The sequence below is a fragment of the Labrus mixtus genome, chromosome 5 (assembly GCF_963584025.1).
Source record: "Labrus mixtus chromosome 5, fLabMix1.1, whole genome shotgun sequence".
NCBI classification, from domain to species: Eukaryota; Metazoa; Chordata; class Actinopteri; order Labriformes; family Labridae; genus Labrus; species Labrus mixtus.
The window spans coordinates 10,520,186-10,542,232 of record NC_083616.1 but is presented as its reverse complement, the minus strand read 5'-3'; the positions used below and the strand labels follow the sequence as shown (position 1 = coordinate 10,542,232).

The following is a 22,047-nucleotide window of genomic DNA, read 5'->3' as shown; positions in this document are numbered from 1 at the left end:
ACATGTGACAGATGAGGGATTTTTCATGCAAAGCTTGTGATCTTCATTTTATTTTTTTCTTCTAATAATATAAAACCATCCCCTGAAATATGGCACTCTTTTTTTCTTAATCAACACATCAAGACTGATTGAAAAAAAAGACTTGCTCTACACAAGAAAATGGATTGTGATGCAAACATGGATTTAAAGAAACAATGACATTAGTGCTAGAGAAAACAGAAACAAATCAAACAATTCTTCCACGTGCTGTGACCTACATACATACATGAAAACACCAAAGAACATTTTTTTTCCTTCATCATTTACAGCAACTGATTGAACACTTAATTCTGAAAAATATGATTCTCTCTCTTTATCTTAGATATATTCTAAGTGTTCAAAAAGGGATATAAATAACTTAATTAACCAGCTTTTCATTTAATTTAAACCTTTATCCTATATACCTGTAATAACAGTAGTTCCTATAGAGAAATACACAGCATTCATATGTAGGTCTGATTCTAGGTCTGCACTTAGGAGGCAGTTTCATCCAAAAGATGGAATAAATGGGACAGCAATCTTTAGGGGGTTTTTACTAATCTGCTACGATCTAAGCCCAATTATGAGCTCGGAAATGTCACGACTGTACCGAGTGCTTGTCTGACATTACGGTGCATGCGGGGCTGAAGCACATTTGAAAAGGAAAGGTGTTGCACTTCTTCCTGCTGAGGAGGGCTGGTGACTTATGGGCCTATATGTTGTTCATGCAAATGGGCTGAAATGTGTTAGTAGACGGCTAACGAAGTGCATGAGTTGGATGTAGGGTCAGACTAAAACCGACCTACAATCCCGAGGGATTGCATGAAGATAACCTGGATCTTTTGAGACCACTACTGGTTGTTATGTGGCACTAAATAAATCTGTCTTCCAGAGACTCTGCCCTGCATTATGCTGGAAAAGGCATGACATAAAACGATGAGCAGAGCTGAAGTGTCAGGTTGTGTGGCCAGCACAGTCACTCACTGAGGCTGTCAGACGTGTATGATATGACCAACCATCAGACTGCACTTCTCACACCAGCACATCATTTATACCAGCATAGTTAGGCTTTAAAATGTTCCAGGTATCAGTAATTCCTTGTTTATGTTCTTAGGTTCTTTCTTTAGGTGTTTTATATGTTGATGGAAAAAACCCAAAGAGAACGCTTTGAGGAACAAGACAAGACCCTCATTATGTCCATGAAAGATCTGGAAGAAGAAAACAGAAACTTAGTGACCCACAAACCAATAAATAAGTCCAGTTTAGAAAGCTTTCTTCTCCAGCTGGTCCAGGATGGCCTGGATCCTCTGCACGGCATCCTTCCGGGCTTGCCGAACGTTATCCTGTCCCTGAGTCTCCACAGAGTCCAGCACCAGCAGCTCTTTGGTCAGCAGTTCCTCCAGATAGCGATAACTCTTATCTGACTTTTTCCCAACAAACTCGTCCACATCTTCCTGAAGCAGCAGCATTCTGGACATCACCTGTTGGACCTTTGCTAGGCCAGGGTTCTGGCTCAGAGGCTGAGGTCCAGCTGGGCCTGGAGCTGGAGCTTGGACTGGGGCAGAGGGAGGAGGCTCACCTTGTGAAGGATTAGGCTCCCCTCTTCCAGTTTTGTTGTACATTTGTGGAGGTGAACTGATTTCAGCAGGCTTTCCGTTGGGTTGATTTGATGAAGGAGGTGGTCTGGGTTTAGGTCCCACTAGTGGGGGACGCTGGTGCTGTTGGTCCTAAAGTAACACGAAACAAAAGATTTTGTTTGAGATATTTTTTTAAAATCCTCACTCTCAGTTCCACATTAGCACACTATATTGTATTTACTTATTGAATCTAAATGACAGCTAAACTTAATAATCAAGTTAATATTTGATTTTCTCCAAAAGGTGGCTTTTGGTAGCCATGAAACTGAATGTCCATAAATGACCTTAAGGGAGCTCCTCTTGGTTGCAAGGGGCAGGGCATCACATTTATTTTGGTTTGCACCCAAATTAGTAAATGTTTTATTAAATAAAGGCATGCTTCTTTCACTAGAATTAGAAGAGTAAGACGCAGAGTGAAGTACAACTTAGTTTGAAAAAACATATACTGTATATTTTTCATTTCAGCCACTGTAATGCTGGTTTTCTTCTTCTAACATCAACAGTAAAAAGTAGAAGTATCTGTCTCATAATTCCTGTATCAATGGGGCTGAATTTACAATTGTACACTCACAATACGAGCGATCCAAAATTCAGATTCTAAAATCTCCTGAAGGTGATATGTGTTTGATATTGTCTTATACCAACCCCAGTCCTCTTCTGGATAATGAAATCAACATTGAACAGCTGCAGATTCCTACCTTGGGTTGATAAGGTGGTGGAGCCCCACTCCCAGTCCCAGGCCAAGCTGGTGGGTGGGCTGGGCGTACAGAGTTTCCGTAGTGGTTCTGTGGAGGCTGCTGGCCTGGCTGCCACTGCTGCTGTGAGGGGGGGGCATATGCACCTGAGTGCGTCCATCCATCACTCTGGGGGCTTGTGTGGAGAGGCTGACCGGTGGGGTAGGGTGGGTTTGGAGGCATTGCGTGACCACCTTCACTGTAGTGAGGGTAGGGTCCAGTAGGATATCCCGGACCCTGAGGGCATTAGAGGGAGAGATAAATGTATTATTTCTAAAACATTCCTGAAATTTTCATTTTCAACCGAAATAGTCTTTACTACGTCACAGTCAGTAAAAAAAAAAGAAACTTGGGGCGCTGGTGGCGCAGTGGTTAGTGCGCGCGCCTCATGTATGGAGGCTGTCGTCTCAAGCGGGCGGCCCGGGGTTCACATCCCACCTGTGGCTTCTTTCCCACATGCCATTCCCCACTCTCTCTCCCTGATTTCCGACTCTATCCACTGTCCTATCTCTCCATTAAAGGCACAAAAAAGCCCAAAAATAAAAAAATAATAATAAAAAAAACGTAATTTCTGAAATGCGTAGAAGTGTGTTTTGATGAACTCACCCCCTGACAGTGTGGGCCAGGATAATGATGATGTTGGTGTTGAGAGTGTGGCTGCCCAGACGGCCCACCGCTCTGCTCGGCTGGACAGCCTTGGTTAGGATAAGGGCCTGGCGCTGGTCTCTGGGGGTCAGCGCAGTAGAAAGGGTTGGACGGGTGGAAACCACTTGTTGAATACTGACTCTGCGCTGGGCTGTAGACACCATGGCCATTTGGATAACCTCCAGGCATTACCTAAAGGGAAAGCACGAGAGGAGATAGGAATAACATACTGTGTGTGTACACATATTGTAGTGATGTAACTGTTCTAGCAAAGCAGCAGACAGTTATAATATGTGTGAGAAAGGTGAGAGTGCTTAAGAGACTTAGACAGAGAATTAGTTCCACTGAACACACTGGGATTTAGAGGGTCAGATTGTTGCATCATGATCTGTACCTGTGGACTGTACTGTGGCTGGACTTCTGATCCTGAAGGGTAAGTATTTGCATAGTGTCCTGTTGAATGGGACTGGGGGTACCAGTAATGTGAAGGGTAGCCTGTATACTGAGGGGCGTCCTGTGAACAAAGAATATCACACAGAAGAGTTATTAAAGGAATAAATCTGCACCTGGTGCACCAGGGGGAAACTCTTTTTCAAAACCAGAGCTGTCCTTCAGATTCACAGATAAAACTGAAAACCTCATGTTTCAACACCATTGCCTAGGAACTAAGTAAACAGAAGCACTGACTCACATAGTGTTCACTGAACCTGTTTTACACAAAGCAGATATAAAACTATGTAGCTAACCGGAAACAGGCACCTGAATTGTAGAGGAAATATTATTTGTTGATAATAATATAACGTGTACTCAAGTGCAATAAGCAGTGTTGTCACGTCAAGATAAACGTGACAACAATGGGGAACAATTGAACCAGCAGTGTAGCGGCAACTATTACATAATAGAAGCTAGCTCCGTTAGCCGTGTTGCTAGCACAGACAGATATCTGATGTTACGCAAGCTAACTGGGAAACAAAGCTCCCTTTTACCGTAATTAAACACATTTTTAAATACAGTGGGAAACCGCCCGTGGGATTTGCCCGAGCCGTGTCCTCACACTTACCATGGTGTTATCCACGTCCCCGTTTATATTTTCCGAGTTGCACGACGAGGGCCAGCCGGGTTTTAGATTTGACTGCATTTAATGATGATGCATCCGCTAAACACGTTCCACCATTTCAACACAACACACCTTTAACAAGCCTAATGACACCTATCTGAGCCGTCAGCTGGTCCAAATCGTTGACAACAATGTAGATGTTTTTTTCTGCAGTAGTGGAGATCGCCAGATAGGAATCAGGAACTGTTTGAATGACATAGCGCCCAGAAAAAAACTTGTACTGTCTCTTTAATAAGGAGCAGGCGTTATATTATAGATGTCTCACTCTGACACTATTTTGAGGCACCAAATGTCATTCAACAGTTAGAGGAAAACTGCTTTCTGCGGTCATTTTTCTTTCACCGCATGGAGCTGAGGGGGAAATAACAATACCAACTGAAAGCGTACGTATATTGGTGATTTTCGAATGAAGTTAAATAATAAATTAAGGATTTTTAAAGCAAGACCATCAAAAACGGCGCTGATTTAAAAGCCGTTCAGTGTTTTTTTATATATGCGATCTTTGGTGTCGCATTCACGTCAGTAGACCCTTTTGGCCAATCAGAAAAATGTCATAAACATAGAATATAATTTTAATCGTAACGTATATTTTATATTTTGAGGAACAATAAATATTAGAACTTACATCAATTTAAGATATATTCTCAGTGCCGCATTTGCTAAACTAAAAATGAAAATAAATTAATTTGGACTGTGGCACCTTAAGAGTTAAACATCTACAGGAAGTTTATCCCAGGCGTGTATAAAGACGCTTCCTGTGCTCTTCTTATGAGAAACAAATTTTCAAACATTCATGGCGTGACGCTACTTTTAAAATAAACGAAGCAAATAAACAGCAACCCAAGATGAACTACGTACCAGGGACGGCAAGCCTGATTGACGACATCGACAGTACGTATGAAAGTGTTGTTTGACCGAGAGAGACGGTTTAGTGAAGAATCCTTTCAAGCTGCGGCATGGTGTCTGACACATACTGGATCATGTAGCTAAATGTTTAATACTGTCATTTAAAGTGTTTGTGTTGGTCCTGCAGAGAAGCACCTGGTGCTGCTCCGAGATGGCAGAACATTGATCGGTTACCTCAGAAGCATTGATCAATTTGGTAAAACTCATTTTATTATCTCAATTGTTTTTACTCTGTAAGATGCAACACACAAGCTTCATCACTTTCAGTAGATTATGTTAAGGCTCCATTCAAGTCTATATACTTTACCCAACCGTGTAATGTTTTCATTTCTTCCATACTATAGTGCTGTAGGCCTCCTACATGACGCTGGACTCAACCTGTTTTTCTTTTTCTCCAGCCAATTTAGTTTTTCATCAAACGGTTGAACGCATCCACGTGGGGAAAAAATTTGGTGACATTCCCAGAGGGATATTCATTGTGCGAGGAGAGAATGTGGTGCTCCTCGGAGAGATAGTAAGTAGGAGTGTCCTCGTTTATTGTCATGTTAAAAGTAGCTGAGGTGGTGATGCATATTCAGATTAAGCAACAGGAAGGGAGTACATGTAGTGATGATGAATGATGGTTTTAAATCATTTTCTTAAAACTACAGATGTTATGATTTAGAGCTTTATTTTAATATCTATTTTAAAAGGTTTGCAGGTTTATCAGGAACCTCCTGGAATAATGAGTGTAGATTCATATAAAAAGTAGTAAAAAAAAATGATCTAGTTGCATCTATAATGTGTGGATTTTGTACAATGATGATGTTGTACCTTGTATACATGTGCACAGTGCAAACATTATCCAGGACAGATTAGACTACATCTTACTCCACACAGATGCAACCTCTGCAGCTGCAGGAGATGCATGGGGCGGGTTGTATTTTAAAATGCAATTATTGAAGCATGGGGAAGTAGACAACATAGCAGATGTTAATACCATCATTTATTTCAACTCGTGCATGGCATTAATCCACTGATGTTAATTGATTCTAACTGCTTATGTAGCTGCCTAATTACAACACTGTGTCAGTATTATTTTATCATCAATTAGTTTCTTTTCTATGTGCCCATGTGGTGTAGATTCAGTCTTCATAAAACATAGTGATCTAGTGAGACTTTTGTGGTTCACTTGTCCAACAATGGCAAGTCAGTATCAACATGAAAATATTTGCATATTGTCTGAGTAGAAAGGCCCTCAGCAAACACACTGTCTAGATCAGTGGTTCTCAACTGGTCTATCCTCAGGACCCACCACCAAGTCCTTAATGAGAAATGATGACCCAAATTCCTGATATTTTTCTCAACTAATCAGATTTATTTAATGAGAAGTTGTGTGGTTTGGACCTTGGATGGTGCAAAACATCTGACACAACAAAGAGACGAACAAAACAAACGTGTTTAAAATGCACCTCATAGACTTTTGTGACACAATCTTTTTGCAGGGCAAACACTCGCGACCCACTGGACATTTTCCTTTGACCCACTTTTGGGTCTCGAACCACTGGTCAAGATGTAGAGTGGCTGCTAATGCCAGTACAGTGTCATACGCAGATAACATTTAAAGTCTATCAACAGTTAAGCAGTTGCAGCAAATCAATAAAAGAAAAAGCTCATACCTGCCCCTTTAGGCCAGTGGTTCTAAACATGAAAATCATGACCCAAATTTCTGATATTTTTTCAACCAATCATATTTATCAAATGAGAAATAGTGCCGCGATGGTAGGAAACATGCGACAGAACAAGGAGAAGGAACACAACCAACATGTTTTAAAAACGCGCCATAGATTTCTAGACACTTTTCTTTTTTCAGTCACATTTTCTCGACCCACTTTTGGGTCCCGACCCACCAGTTGAGAACCACTGCCTTAGGCTACACATTTAAGTTTGTCTTAACTGACTATTAGCATGCATCATATCTGAGTTATTATAAAAGCCAGTGACAGATAAAATGCTGTTCTTGTCTCTGTAGGATGTGGATAAGCCCTGTGACACACTCCTGCAGCAGGTTTCCATTGAAGAAATTCTGGAGGAGCAGCGGTTGCAGCAGCAAGCCAAACAGGAGACGGAGAAAGTGAAGATGCAGGTGCTGAAGGACCGAGGTCTTTCCATCCCCAAAGCCGATAACTTGGATGAATACTAACACCATGAGGCCTCAGTTTGTAATGGACTGGGATGTTTTATGTTGGATTTGTGTTTGAGTGAGCACAAGTATGTTTGTTATCATTTTTTTTTTTTTTTTATTGGTAAGAGGCTGCATCATGCTGGGCCTGTATACTGTAATGTACTGTATGAATCTAATTTGAACTTTCTGGAGAACAAAATGTGATAACTGCTCTCAGTTTTGCAGATCATGACCGCAAAATGGAGAAAAAAAAAAAAAAAAAAATCATGCGTTTGTATGAGATCACTCAAACATAGCATTTATTTTACAGCAGCACTTTCTACTGACATGGTGAGTCTTTTTATTTGAACATGTGATTTGAAAATAACTTCTTGCTATGCTCCATTAAAGAGTTTAGTTTTTCATTATGGAAGGTGTCCACTACCTGGCAGTTCTGTTTTTATGAAATGCTCTTCTTTTTAAGGCATCAAAGGCTGAAATATTTGGGTCAATAGCAGGCTGTGCCCTCCTCCTACATATCGCATGGACCTTGTGACATCTGACACACACACACACATGTTTGTAGTGCTTTCTCTGATGAAATGGCATAATTCTTCTGGGCAATTCATTTTGAGCAGTGTATCAGGTTCCCTTAATGTCCTGTTCATAAAAATAAGCCTGTCAGGAGAAATTGATCCTTTCTGCAACATCAGTCAGTAACAAGTTGATTGACAATCCTTTGGCTGTATACATTCAGTTCATATTAAACGGCTGCTCAATCTGCTCTTCACACTGCCTTTGCAGCTTCAGCAGGTCTCGTGATCTAGCCTTCAGCTCAGATTCAATACATGAAAGAAATGTATTTTTTCTACGTGAACCCTGTACAGCCACCTGAAAGGTGGGGGGTGGGGGGGGGGGTTTCAGAAAGATGTCGAGCCATTCGCAGTGACATCAGTAACTCTTCCGGGTACATTTCAAAATAAAACCAGACACGAAAATAATTAAGAGTTACATTGGGCCATAATAAAAAAAGGTGGTCAAGGGTTTGACATGCTTGGAATTGTAGGCGATTAGGTGGGGGGAAAAATCGTTTTTATCATAACGTGATTCTTACTATGTCACTGACTGATAATTTATAAGGAAAACACATTTGCCTCAAAAGTAGCCTATTTATAAAAAGGTCCTCCAGGGTACCTCTAAATTAGTCAACTAAACATCGGTTAGGGTTTCGTGGGATGTTTGTATCGATTTTCTTTTTAAACCATAGAAATAATGACAACATCCTTATGAACTATTACGAGTCTCCATCTCAACACAATTTGTCGTGCTCAGATATTTGTAGGCCTTGCTTTGGGATCTGAGGGTTAATAGTTAAATGTATCAAGTACCCCCATCTTTGAGGAATTTTTGTCAGCATGAAGAGGCCGATAAAGACATTCAGAGAGGAACTCTTAAACTGCGCATTAGTGTTATTGAGGTTCGGTTGTTCATTATATATATATACCACCAGAGGGCGACGTTACCTCAAACCATAGCCTCAAATTCGGTTGACAACTACAGTAAGTGCTTTACCCTAATTTGTGTGCTCAAGATATTTTCTTAATGTTTTAAGAGGATTCGAGCGTATATTTGCAGGACACTCTCAAAATGTTTTCTGATAAATTCATTTATAGGCTAAATTTAATTTTGACACCTCACAGGAGTTCCCAATCATTCCAGCTGATAAGGTACATTTTGGGACCTTTTTTGCCTTCATTAGATCGGATAGCTGAAGAGACAGAGGAAATGTTGGGAGGAGAGAATTGGAGATGACATGGAGCAAAGGGCGCGTGGTTGGACTCGAGCCCACGGCCACAGCGATGAGGGCTACTGCCTCTGTACATTGGCCGTGTGACATAACCACTAGGCTATCTGGAACCCTAGTAATGACTCTTTTAATATGTTTGATACTTTCAGTAAATGTATCTATATCTGCTTTTAAACTAAACACTGTTAGTAACTTTGAATGCAAGTCTTTAAGTTATAATTATCTTTTTTTTCATTGTAGTATTGTAACCTTGAATTGATTGAGTCAGTTAAAAGTATCTTGACTGTTTTTCCAACAGCATTATTAGCATATTTTGTAGGTAAAGCGAGATTAGTAGATAAAACATATCTGAATAGAGTGAAGGGCATGCATGGAGCCATGTTAAAGGTAGGGTTGTCACCATACCTGAATTTGAAACTTAGATACCATGTGAGTAAAAATCAAACAATATTGATGCCACAGCAACAAAAAAATACAAGTCCTTCTGTAGGCCCCCAATATTGGGTAACTGGTTGTCTTTTTTCATAACCAACAATTGCAAAGGAACTCCTGCACACTGCCTATATTGCTCAAGTAATGTTGCTAACCTTAATAGAGACACAATAGTACATTATTTATTAAAAGTGTACAAAAATAACTAACTAGAAGTTAGCTCTTCTGTGTGAATGATAAGTCATAAATGTGAAACACATCACGTGTACAGTATAATTAAAACACTGTAATTATTACATTTTGGTAATTGCATCATGTACATTGGGTGGAATACACAGAGTTCTAGAACATAAACGACATCATATTGAAGTTCGACATTGAAATCTACACCATGACGTGGAGACACCGGTCTTTCTACTCTCAGCTACCAGACAGAAAACAACATCTAAGCACAACTGGTGAACAAAACTGATTCAAAAATTCACACAACTGGAATGAACAACAGTTGACCTACATGAGACCTTCTGTAGCTGAAACAGGTAAACCATTGTTTGTTTACTCTTTTATATAAAAGAAAAGTTTCTGAGGTCAAGTCAGTAAATCTTACACTTACAAAAAGGGGAAGTAAGGAGTGGATACCCAGTGAAATACACAACCTTAGTATCATAATGTATATTTTAACTGAGGTATTCAATTAGCCAAAGGTCATAAGAGAAGGAACAGCAGGTGACTGCCTGTAACCGCCTCTACAATTGATTAGTTTTTTCTGGTTGACAGAGCTCTATCTACAATGTAAATAAATATCATATCAAGGCTGGGAATAGTTTGGCTGGCCAATTTTAAGAAGGTACTAACTGTATATACGCAGCTTTTGGTGGCAGGGATTAAGTGGATTTCTTTATTCGCACAAACACTGAAGGAAACCTAAGCATGATCATTTGGACCGGGCCTTTAAATATACTTATAAATAGACGTGTTTTTGAGGGAGGAAAACGTTCAAGCTAACTTAGATGGATGTTTTAGTTGGAAAGAAGAAGCAAAGTGTAGACTGTGTGGTAAATGGTAAATGGATTTGAGCTTATATAGCGCTTTTCTAGTCTTCTGACTACTCAAAGTCATAATTTACGACTTCCGACTTCCGAGGTCTGAAGTTGGAATTTACAACTTCCGGAGAACGGCATAACCTCCAAAATATTTTGGGGAAAAAACACGGCATAACCTAGGAACTCGGAATTTCCGACTTCCAAGGTAAATAAATGCGGAATAACCTCGGAACTCGGAATTTCTGACTTCCGAGGTAAATAAACGCGGAATAACCTCGGGAATCAGAATTTCCGAGTTCCGAGATACCTGGGAAGTTGGAACTCAGACTTCCGACTTACTACTTCCTCGGAAATTCCGATTCCCGAGGTTATTCCGCGTTTATTTACCTCGGAAGTCAGAATTTTTTTTTCGAGAAAGTCGGAAATTCCCAGATATGTCGGAAGTCGGAACTAGGAATTTCCGACTTCCGACATATCTGGGAATTTCCGACTTTCTAGTTCCGACTTCCGACTTCCTAGTTCCGACTTCCTAGTTCCGACTTCCTAGTTTCGAGTTCCGAGTTCCGACTTACTACTTTCGAGTTCCGAGTTCTGACCTCGGAACTCGGAAATTCCAATTCCCGAGGTTATTCCGCGTTTATTTACCATGGAAGTCGGAAATTCTGAGTTTTGCACGATTTGATGTTTTGTTAATGTTAAAGTGAATGCTGTATTAGCTAACAGTTCCGACTTCCGAGAATGTCAGAAATTCTGAGTTCCGATTCTGATTTCGACTTCTGACCTCGGAACTAGGAAGTAGGAAGTCGGAAATTCCGACTTCCGAGGTTATGCCGTGTTTTTTCCCATAAAAAAATTTAACAACACGGACACCTCCAGGAGTACCTTTGTTTTGTTAGCTAATACCAGATGATAACAACACACTACGTGATAGTTTCTGACAGAAAACAACATGAAAACACCTCCACAGAGAGAACTTGAATTCTGAGTTTCGACTTCCCAGGTATCTCGGAACTAGGAAGTCGGAAATTCCTAGTTCCGAATTCCGACTTCTGACCTCGGATCGCTGGCCAGCATATACATTTTATTTTCTCGCAAGTGGCTTGTATAGTGCCCACTTATACAATCATAAGTGGCCGTGGACATTTACGTTTGAGAAGCATGGCAATAGAAATGTTCAGGTAGCTTTTCTAAGATCAACCCAGCAGTCTCCTGTCATGTGAATCAACCAGTGGCTCAGCGTTTGTAGTTATTTTGAAATAGATCGTCACTGTTTCAAAGTATTTATTTATCAAAATGGGTAGTGGCATAGAGGTCTGTTATGTTGTGGTCCATAAGGCCGTAGCCTCGAGAAAAAACCTTTTATAGGCTTATGTGTACGGTGGCCGGTAGGGGTCAAACGCTCAGCAACTGATGAAACGACATACATTTAGAAAAACGTGCAGTATATAGAAACGCTGCACATTCAAAAGCAAATGCAAACTACCACAACAAATGCAAAGGCTGAAACGCGCTGCAAAGACACAAACGTGCTGCAAATAGACAAAACAACTGCATAAGCATCAAACGCGCTCCAAGTACAGAAACGAAACCGACGGATTTTGAACTTGTCAGGCCCGGGGCAGAGGGCTCTACGTGGGTGAAGTGTCAGTGTTTGATGACAGGGAGAATGTTAAACTGTTGCAAAGAGATGAGTAGCGAGTTCAACCTGGACACCGGGGATGGTGAAAGCACGAAGTGTCAGGCTGGGAAAGCGGGTGCAGAGGGATGAGTTGCAGCTCGAGCTCATAGCCCCAGAGCTAGCACTAGCTCCAGGCATCCTGGGGCTACAGCCACGGACCCACACTCGGCTCTCGTCCCCGATGTCAAAATCCCGGTCGGACTCGCTTTGATCTCTGCGTTTCAGTAACATTGAAGTTATCCTGTGTCTTTCAACGATACAACTTCCCTATCTAAACATAACTTTCTGATCCTAGCTGTCTCTCTTACTCTATCCCGTAGGCTAAATGAACAGTTCCACAGCGCCCCTACAGGCCCGGAGCGCTTCCGTTTAAGGCTGAACTTGCAGCGTTTCTGTGTTTGCAGTTGTTTTCTGGTTGTGTGTGTTTTGACTTAAGTTTCGTTTCTGTACTTGCAGCGTGTTTGATGCTTATGCAGTTGTTTTGCCTATTTGCAGCGGCTTTGTTTCTTTTGCAGCACGTTTGTGTCTTTGCAGCGCGTTTCAGCCTTTGCATTTGTTGTGGTAGTTTGCATTTGCTTTTGAATGTGCAGCATTTCTATATACTGCACGTTTTTCTATATGTATGTCGTTTCATCAGTTGCTGAGCGTTTGACCCCTACCGGCCACCGTAGATAAGGCCTAGGCCTACGTGTGTTTTGTAATTGGATGGATATATCCTGGGATTTTAATGACGTCACTAAACAATAAAGTCCGTGTTTTTTAAAAGTCAGTACGCAGACAGTGAGAGGGTGTGTAGGCCCTTCAAATTAATTCCCTTCATGTTGATTCTCCTACATCGCAGAAATATTTGAGCAGTTGTGTTGTTTTTGTTTACATTTTCTATCTCTTTGTGGTTGTTTTGCTAATCTCCGTGGGCGCTTTGATTCTCTCTTTAGTTTCGCGTGTCTTTTTTTGCACCTTTATTTTGCTGTGTTTGTCTTGGTATTTGTTTCTGTGTCTTTTTGAATCTTGACAACAGTTGTTTTGCACCGTGTTTGTTGTACATTCAGGGGCGCTGCTTGTCAACAGGCAAGGCAGGCTGCTTGGGGCCCCAGACCAGTGGGGGGCCCCAGCGGCTGACAAACTTTGAACCAAAGCAGCAACCCAAAATGTCCAAATTTTGCAACGACAGTAGGAAACCTCCCTAAGGGGGCCCCATCTGACAGCACCCGATTTATGTTTTGTCTTGGGCTCCAACAGACTCTAGAATCGCCACTGTATACCTTTGGTTGCGTTCTCTCTTTGCCGTAGTCAACTTTAAGGTTGTTTTATTTCGCCTTTGTTTGTTCTGCATCTCTATGTGGTCATTTTGAATTACTTTATTAACTTTATTAACTCAAAGCCTTTGGGCTAGACAACACCTTTCCCTTGGGCCCCTGGACTGTTTCCTGGTAGACCCGTTCACTAATTAATCCATGCGTGTAATATGGTTAAACTGGAAGGTAGGACGACGATATACAGTGAGAGGAGACAAAAAAGGATTGTATCTTGTGTGCACGCATTTTTATAGCCTATATAATATGTGCAACAGGCACTGCAGGAAAAGGTGCTGTTCGTGTGCTTTTATTTTGCAGAAAAGGAAGCTAAACTTCTGGTCGAGTTGTGTGTGTCTCTGGCTTGACGAAGCAGTGGCAGAGAGGCCCAGCCCATTTTGATTACGCACCAACCGGGGAGGGGGGCGCGCTGCTGTCCTCTCTGGTGCGCTCAGCCAACCCCTGCCGCTGTAATGTCAAGCTGGTAGTATCCTGGTGTTCTGCTGTAAAGAATCCGTTCAAAGGACCCGCTTTGAGTACATCGCTGCCTGGGACTTCAGTGTTCTTTGCATCCGAGTGATTCTGCAGCCAAATTACGCATGGGATGGTTTTGGGGGGGATTGGAGTAGAAATGCAGCGCCGCACTTCCAGCCCACAACAAGAACCATGCCCAGCTTACATTGCAAGACAACATATGACATCCTGTTTTATCCTCAGCGACTTTGATATGAGTAATATTCGCTTGGATACCGACGAGGAGTGAAGAGAAAATACACAGAATAAGCTGACCGACGTTGTTTCTGCTGCGGGCGCTTGTGTACCGAAAACCTCTCCTTTTAGGATTTTTTGATGGAGCTGGAGAACATTGTAGCCAACACTGTACTGCTTAAAGCGAGAGAGGGTAAGTTGACATATAATGGAGCCAATAGTGAACAGTAAGTGTACCTGGCTGTGTCACATTTTGCACTTGAAATGCAGAAACGAATATTCGTATGAGATGACGGTAGATGACGGCAGGTAAATCCTACAGATGTAACAGAAATGGGTCTTATGCAATATTACAGGCAAAATGAACACGTCTCATTGGGTGTGATTCATCTGGTGATGACAATCATTCTCTAATCTTTCTCGTGGATCATTTAATCCTCGTCGATTTTGACAGTTCAGACGCGTTTTTCCCACATAATGCAAGAGGTGGTGGGGGGATCTGCCTCCCACATCCGCTTTCACTGTCTGTGCAAATGAATGCGCCCTTTCGCAACATTATACGTGCTGAGGCACACACCGCGGCAAGGAATAACTTCTTTTCACCGAGGAATACATGAGTGTAGGCTGGCTGGCATTTACACGGTGATCTGATGACGTGACTCGTGTTGAAATCTATGCAAGAGGCCTGTGCTGAGACTCTGATATCAGTGTATAAGCGATCCTGTATCTTGAAGGCCAGATACCGTTGGACTGCTTAGTTTGAAATATAAAGATTTATAGTGGCATTAATGACTCTTTTAGGGCCTGTAGGGAATTATCACAAGGTCTGACGTCATTAATGCTTCCATAAAAGTCTCATGAGGGTCCCAGAACCTGATATGGATAGCAATTGGTTAAACAAAAAATCCTCCACCTGCATCGTCCTCCCTTGGAAATCCGTTTCTGTGCCAAGCATGGGTTTCCCAGGCTAAATGATGCAATTTTTTTTTACAAGCACTAATTTTAGTTTAGTGGAGTGTCAAACATGTACTCATTTATACAATTAAATACACATGTTTGATTGCAGGGAGTGTGTGGTTTCGTGTGGCAACAGTCTCTGTGGAGTCGCAGAGTGACGCAGGAGAAGACTGGCAGCTTATTCCATTTATCTCACAATGATGACATACTTTAGAAAAAAAGGCTGCAGAGGGTTTAATGAGAATTAATGGAATAATCAAGTGAACCAGGAAGCCGACATGCTGTCAAACCCTGTACGAATTACGCACTCGCCTGTGGGTCAATCTGGACGCTTGTTTTATGCGAGCAGAGCACGACCGGGCTGGCTGAATTAAGCCTCATGAATTAATAAGAGCAGCTAATGACCCATGACAGATCTTGCTTGTCCCAGCTGCTCCATTGGTGCTCATCCAGACCCTGCACCGACTGTGTGGGAGAGAAAGGGCCTTTTACAGTTTCACATTAAGGGATGAGATGGTTCTTTGAGTTAATGGCTGAAACACGACTTTCTCAGCAGCCTGATCAATTGCCATACAAACGCAGACACCAGAGAGCGGATCAACAGTCCTGTTGTTGCACTGCACACGTTAGAACATGTTTGAGATTGTTGTGAGTGTGTTACTGACTGAATCATGAGGTTTTATCTTACAGGCCCTGTGCCAGAGACTGTTCAGATCCCCGTGTGCTGCTCCTCACTCACATGTATAGAGGAGTACAGGATAGTACACAGGGGCTCATTTTAGGTCACGTACCAGCAACAGAGAGAGAATGTGAATGGAGCAAATTAAGAGTGTTTATTCCTGTTTGTTTATGCAAGTGTGTCTCAAGCTGGAGCTGAAGCGAGAGGGATGCATCCTCTGTCCAAAGGCTCCAAAAACGCACAACAGGAAGGCCAAGTTTACATCAAGTTCTTTGCCGTGTTTTACCCGCACAAGCATAAATAAAAAAAGTTGTTTTTAATATCACGGCCAGGATCCCATAGCATTGATGCCAACCTCATATCACTCTTGGGCTCTTTTTATGCCAGCCGTTAGTGCTCTGCATATGAAGGAGACATTTAAACTTGCATCATTCTTTATAAAAAAAAAAGAATTGAAAAGAGAGGGGGGACACAATGTACATATCATAAGCATTATTTTTGCACCAATGTGTAGACCAGTCAGATGGGGGGTGTTTAGCTGCTCTGGATCTGCTCCATCATTCATACAGAATTGGCTGTTTCGCTCTCTGCACAAGTTCTCAATCTTGGTTACAAACATCACATTCACTCGAAGCCTCTTCTCTGCAGTCGAGTTTCTCCCTGTGGTTTGTTTCGTCTTGAATCATCTTTTAAGTTGTGTCTGTCATGCTCGTTGTGCACTGATGGATACTCTCAAGTTGTACTCTTTTCTACGCTTAATGCTTTAAATTTAGGTTGGAGTAGGTCTTGATCTTGCACAATATGAGAATAATATGCGGTGTGCGATCACATTGTTCAATATTGTCATAACGATATGAAGTACAATAAATACAAGTTAAAGAGAGCATGTTAGCTATAACTCAGTCATTATGTCTTTTTGTTTGTATGTTGACACATTAATGGAGTTTGCAACATGTTTCTCCTGAATCCAAAGACAATCCAAAAGCATTTTCTGCACTAAATAGGTACCAAGTGATCTGAGGGTAGTTGATAGGTTGAACTTTATTTGACTGAATAAAAGTGGTTAAAAGCACAGATGTAATACTCTTACTTATTTATTGCAATAAATTCAGACTTTTGTAATGTGTTTAATGCAAATGCTCTCATCGTGATTGCGATGAAATGGCAATTAATTGCACAGCCCTTGACCAAATTATTAGAAATTAAGACTAATCATTCATTTGTTTCAAATGAATTTAAAAATTCAAAATAAAGGAAGTAGGGGTAAACGTCAAAACAAATTCTCAAGTAGCCTAAAGTAAAGATAGGAAAAGAAACTAATACAATAAACAAAGTATTTTTTCTTTATAGGCTACTTCTGTGCAGACTGATCCGACACTACTGGTTTGGGTTTATATTACTGGGACATCTTGTGATTGATTACCAGAACAAACAGATTGAGATGATTAGATTAGATGGTTTAAACCCCGTGGCTCAAAAAGGATGGACTGACAATATGCTGTTTTATGTTAATCACAAAGTGGAAAATATCAATCTTTTTGATTTCCATAGAAAAAAAAAAAAGAAGCCGCTCTGATCATATTGAACCATATCCTTGTGTGACTGCTATCTTACATAAAGGCAAATGGTATTATACGCTTTCAGTCAGATGCAGCCCATAAGCTATTTAATCAAATTGATCGTTACATAACAAACTGAGTGGGCTCCTGCTATCCGAGCTCCATCTTCCTGTGGTGCTGCTCTCCGCTCTCTGCGGAAGATACTTTATGGATGATGAGTATGAGGTGAAATGAAACACCCTGATCTCCAGTGTGGTCATCTGAGTATCATCTGATAGCTCAGCCGTGTAAGCAGCATCCAAGCAGCAGGAAATGCTGATGTTAAAAGCTCTGCAGTCTTAATGATTGCTGTCAGCTGAGGAAATTGGGGGTCACAGCAGATCAAGAAGAAGTTCCAGTAACTTGTTTAAGACTGATGCGGCTGTTTGTAGTCTTATTTTAATGTTAGCTGACATATAGGTAGAGCAAGTAAGCCTGTTTAATACCAGGACGTAATGTAGATGCTTGTGTGTGTAGCAGATGAGGGGTGTGGGGGTGAATTCCTTTGTTTAAGTGTAACCTGAACCCAGCCGCTATGACGAGAGCAACATCAGTGCAGTAGACCCTGAGCTTGTTAAGTGTGTGTGTGTGTGTGTGTGTGCGTGCATGTCTAACTGCCTCCCCATTCACAACTCTTTCTGGCAGCAGTCGCAGATTCCAAGCCAGGCGAGCGTACGTCATCGGCTGTCCAAGTGAATGAGAGTAAGGGGGAAAAACTGCATCGCTGCATCCAGATGCCTTTCTTGAATTGCGGTACCAGAGCCGGGGTATTTAGCTTGGGCTACTAGCCTGAATTCCTCTCTGATGCCTGTCGTCTTTTCCTCCCCCTTAATATACGTTCAAGTTGTGCAAGGGAAAAAAACATGGAAAAGTCCCTTCTGTCATATTTAGGTTGTATTTCAGTAGAAGGAAGTGTTTACAGTTACAGGATAACTAATGGAAATGATGCTGATTATTTGAACAGAGCCTTTTGTTTGTTCAATAGGGATGGGAGTTTCAGGGCAAGTCAGGATTCACGATACATGGCCAACGGTAACGATAATAACCTGAGCTATTCTGAGATAACTGATATATTGTAAAACAATCATAGAATCATAAATCACAATTTTTACGATTTCCTGAAGAATACAAAATGGCCCTAAAGAAGTGAAGTGCAGGATTTATGTATTTCCTCACTGCCATTTGCTGCCGGTTTTACCTCTTATCACACTCCATCTCGTGACTTCTTTTTACCGCTAATTGACGTGATCCCCCTGTCATCCACTTCTTCTTCTTTTATCCCGATGTCAACTTCGTCTTTGGACGGTTAACTTCTGTTCAAGTTACCCTCACTGTGAGGAGACATAAAGTAGTGACGCGTGACTCAAACTGGCAGGAAAATCTGTTTAGAGCACTGTATTGTTATTAAATTGAAATATCGATATTTAGTACCAGAAATATGAATAGTTGAATTAGTCATGGGCCTTGTTTGGTAGTATGACTAACAATTCAAATCAAAAGCAAATGAAATTTATTGAATTGTTTTTGTCTTTTTGTTTGTTGACAAAAATGCTAAAAATTGCTTCAAGTATCGGTACTTTCTCCATATTGAGTATTTCCTGTTTTTTTTTTAATTAAAAAAATTCTAAATCTATGTTGCTTTCAACTGCTGGGTCGAGACCCATAAGTGGGTCTTGAAATGTTTTTTAATGATGTGTGCCTGGGGGTGGGGGGGGGGGGGATATCCTGGAAAAAAGTCTATGCTGCATTTTAATTTTTAAGAACATGTTTAACTATAATCAATAGGTGATGATAGGTGGCGGTTTTGCACTTCAATGCTGGTCACCTGCCGTTAAAAAACAAGAGAAGACGAAGTGTAAGGTTTGTTTTCATGCTGCTAGTTACCATGGCTAAATAACAGTAAGACTCTGAAAAATGGAACAACAAAAAACCTCAGTGTGTTGTCTGCTAGCACATGAAAGCATGATGCATTAAAACTGGATCAGCATTAGAAACATAGCACTGCTTATAAAGACAAACCTGTTGACTACAAGCGGTTGTACTGTCATGTTTCTAGTGGTGACATATTGATGTTTTGTTACTTCTCTCCAAACTGCTAAATTAAATCTTAAGGGTTGGAACTTTTCTGAAATTTAGGTTGAAATTCCTCAGTTAGGAGTTGTTCTGATTTGTATATGCTGGTGTTGAACTGTTGATTGGACAGGATGAGAAATGTCTTTTCAAATGTAGGTGCGTAACTGCACATTTCTTACAAATTTATGACATTTATTAGTCTATGTGATTGAATTTTCCACTCAAATAAAAAAAATAGCTCTTACTTTCATCTCTAGTATGTTCAATGTCGAAATAAAGTACTACCTTGCAGTGATCTGACATCAGTGCAGTTTTTTGCTTGATCATTTGAGTTGTTTATTCGTTAAAACACAAATGAGATAATCCACAAAGAAAATCTAAAATGGTTTTACCTTGCAATGTCTGTTAGTTTGTCCTTACTGTTCTGTTCCTTCTGTCTTTTTTAACAAATGTACAGTGTCTTTGGGTTTTTGAAAAGTGCTTATAAATCAAATGCATTGCTATTATTATTATTATTATTATTATTATTATTTTTTTTTTATTATTACCTAAATTGTAACCCAGTCATTTGAGCTCCTTCTGGTAATTTTTAGTAGAAATGTCAGACGCTCTGGTTCAGATTGCAACAAGACACGACAGGATCCTCTGGTGTTTGGAACCAGACATATCATACCTTTTATTGAGCCATTTCCCACATGAAGATCTGTTGATTAGTAAAGACACCTCAGGCAACTGATCAGCCACCAGTAGAAGCTGTGAATGATGCAAGATAACAACCCATGATAGCAGCCAAGGCATTAGTCAGCAGTCGGCTATGGCTATGCACAGTGTCTCCTGTTGCGGAAAGGGGGGTAGTTTCTTTATCATGTGATCCCACGCCAAGTCTCAGCAAGTCAGGGGAGCAGCTATGAAAAAAGAGTGACAGAATTGAAGTGAAATGAGCTGGGTTACCTGTTTGGATCTGCTAAACACACTATAAAGGTCTTTTTTCAGCCTGCACCTCCACCTGTCAGTTAATGCTAATGTCAACTCAATGTGACATTTTTACTGAACTCTTTGTTTCTTTTGTCGCAGACAAACTTTATCCCCAACTTCCACTCAAACAAAAAGAAAACTTACCTGGAGAGCACCTCCCCCTGGGCCTGCTTGAAAGGACGGGGCCATGACATAGTGCCGTAGACTTTTGTTGGGTAAAGACAAGAGCTGTAAAATACTTGAGAGTGAAACAGACCTGTTGTGTCCTTACTGGGCTCTATGGACGAGAAAAAGGAAAGGGGTAGAAAGAAATGTCCAAAGTCTTCTGCATAGCCTGCTGGGTTGTGACCATTTCTTAAGAGTATCTCATATTTATCGCTTGTCTTCAAGGTGATTCACTTTGATTATTAAAGCAGGAGTTGTTTTTCATTCAACTGGGTCAATGCTTTGGGATCATTCATCCTGCAATTTTAGATCCTCAAGACCCTGTTTTTACTCTCAGGCAGGGTTACTGAAAAAGGAGCCATTCTAGTGGCTTCTCGCTTTCTTGGCACAGACTGAAAAATTGTCATTCATGGCCCTGCATGAAAGGTCTATTCAACTATTAGATGAATTGCCACGAGTTTTGGCGCAGAAATTTTTGCTTTTACCCTGGATAAACTCAAATCATTCTGGTGATCCCTTGAAGAATCCATTTGCAACAACATCAGCTCAACATTTTAATTTGTCCAATACTTGGACATAATAACTTGGAATAATAATGTTTTATTACTGAAAACCTTCAGAGATTAGGGGAATCAACCTTCGCTGTACTTAAAGCTCCTGTAAGGAACTTTAGATTAATGTTTTGATGACCCCCGGTGGACACGTCTTATCTCTTGGCTCTGTTTGTTCTGTGTATTTGTCATGTGTTGTTTAATAAAAAAATCTCATCCTGCTTTATCGTTCCAAATTATACAATGGACAAGGACAGAATGATCTTTTTAACATAAACAGTGTAGTATGTTTGGAGGTCTAATTGTTCCCAACCATTTCTGTTTGTAATTTCAAGTAACTGTAGGATCATTTTTTTCATTTTCTACACAGTTTAAGTAGAAAAATAAGAACAACTTTGGTATCACTTGTTTCATTGATGTGAGTCCTTCAGAGTTAATAGTCTCTTTATTAATTAAATCCTCATCAGCAGTAATACATGGAGAAATAAACCAATAAAAAGCAGAGATACCAATTTCTCCATCAGAAATGCACCACAAGGCTTGCTATGTTTTGAGTGGGAGTGTGACTCATTTTTTCTTGAGTGGAAAAAAATTCAGCTCTCTAGCTCTTACTATCTCTATTGTTATTGCTCCCTCTACCCACACATACAGTATACATAACTCAGCTGGATGCAACAAGTTCACGCCTCTTCTCTAGGGGCTGTCGAGTGGAATTCTGGGATATATAGGAGATAATTATCTGAAGTAGAAGTAGACAAGGTGGGCTGAGGGAAAGTGGAAGCAGAAAAAATGTGAATACTAAACGCCTGTCAGGAAAGTACTCCAGGAATGCACCGAGCAGCCAAACTGATGATCTCTTTTTTTTTTGTCTCCTGATGTTAGACAGAAA

General features: G+C 40.8%; 3 protein-coding genes across 4 annotated transcripts in view; 2 read left to right on the top strand and 1 right to left on the bottom strand.

Moving 5' to 3' along the window:
- Positions 1-17: 17 nt before the first annotated feature.
- bag4 (BCL2 associated athanogene 4) lies at positions 18-4,370 on the bottom strand. Its single transcript, XM_061037744.1, has 5 exons — positions 4,095-4,370; positions 3,429-3,548; positions 2,996-3,226; positions 2,354-2,626; positions 18-1,745 (listed from the first exon to the last, which is right to left on the bottom strand). Exons 1-5 carry the CDS (start codon positions 4,170-4,172, stop codon positions 1,281-1,283), a joined length of 1,167 nt encoding a protein of 388 aa, XP_060893727.1. The 5' UTR covers positions 4,173-4,370; the 3' UTR covers positions 18-1,280.
- Positions 4,371-4,872: 502 nt separating this feature from the next.
- On the top strand, positions 4,873-7,628 carry lsm1 (LSM1, U6 small nuclear RNA associated). Its single transcript, XM_061037741.1, has 4 exons — positions 4,873-5,042; positions 5,185-5,253; positions 5,456-5,571; positions 7,069-7,628. The coding sequence occupies exons 1-4, from the start codon at positions 4,997-4,999 to the stop codon at positions 7,237-7,239; spliced, it is 402 nt and encodes a 133-aa protein (XP_060893724.1). The 5' UTR covers positions 4,873-4,996; the 3' UTR covers positions 7,240-7,628.
- Positions 7,629-13,870: 6,242 nt separating this feature from the next.
- The window catches only part of grk5l (G protein-coupled receptor kinase 5 like), a 30,240-nt gene continuing 22,063 nt past the window's right edge, over positions 13,871-22,047 (top strand). For both annotated transcript variants that reach the window (XM_061037740.1, XM_061037739.1), the window contains exon 1: positions 13,871-14,353. In XM_061037740.1, the coding sequence (XP_060893723.1) occupies positions 14,302-14,353 (52 nt within the window). In that variant the 5' untranslated portion in view covers positions 13,871-14,301. The remainder of the gene's footprint in view (positions 14,354-22,047) is intronic.

Excerpts from the sequence above, each read along its gene's own strand:
- lsm1 (XM_061037741.1), top strand. The coding sequence starts at position 4,997 with ATGAACTACGTACCAGGGACGGCAAGCCTGATTGACGACATCGACA. Across the intron at positions 5,254-5,455 it reads CAGAAGCATTGATCAATTTG|CCAATTTAGTTTTTCATCAA; the intron begins GTAAAACTCATT and ends CTTTTTCTCCAG. Across the intron at positions 5,572-7,068 it reads TGGTGCTCCTCGGAGAGATA|GATGTGGATAAGCCCTGTGA; the intron begins GTAAGTAGGAGT and ends TTGTCTCTGTAG.
- bag4 (XM_061037744.1), bottom strand. The coding sequence starts at position 4,172 with ATGCAGTCAAATCTAAAACCCGGCTGGCCCTCGTCGTGCAACTCGGAA. Across the intron at positions 3,227-3,428 it reads AGCCACAGTACAGTCCACAG|GTAATGCCTGGAGGTTATCC; the intron begins GTACAGATCATG and ends CTTTCCCTTTAG. Across the intron at positions 2,627-2,995 it reads CTGGCCCACACTGTCAGGGG|GGTCCGGGATATCCTACTGG; the intron begins GTGAGTTCATCA and ends TAATGCCCTCAG.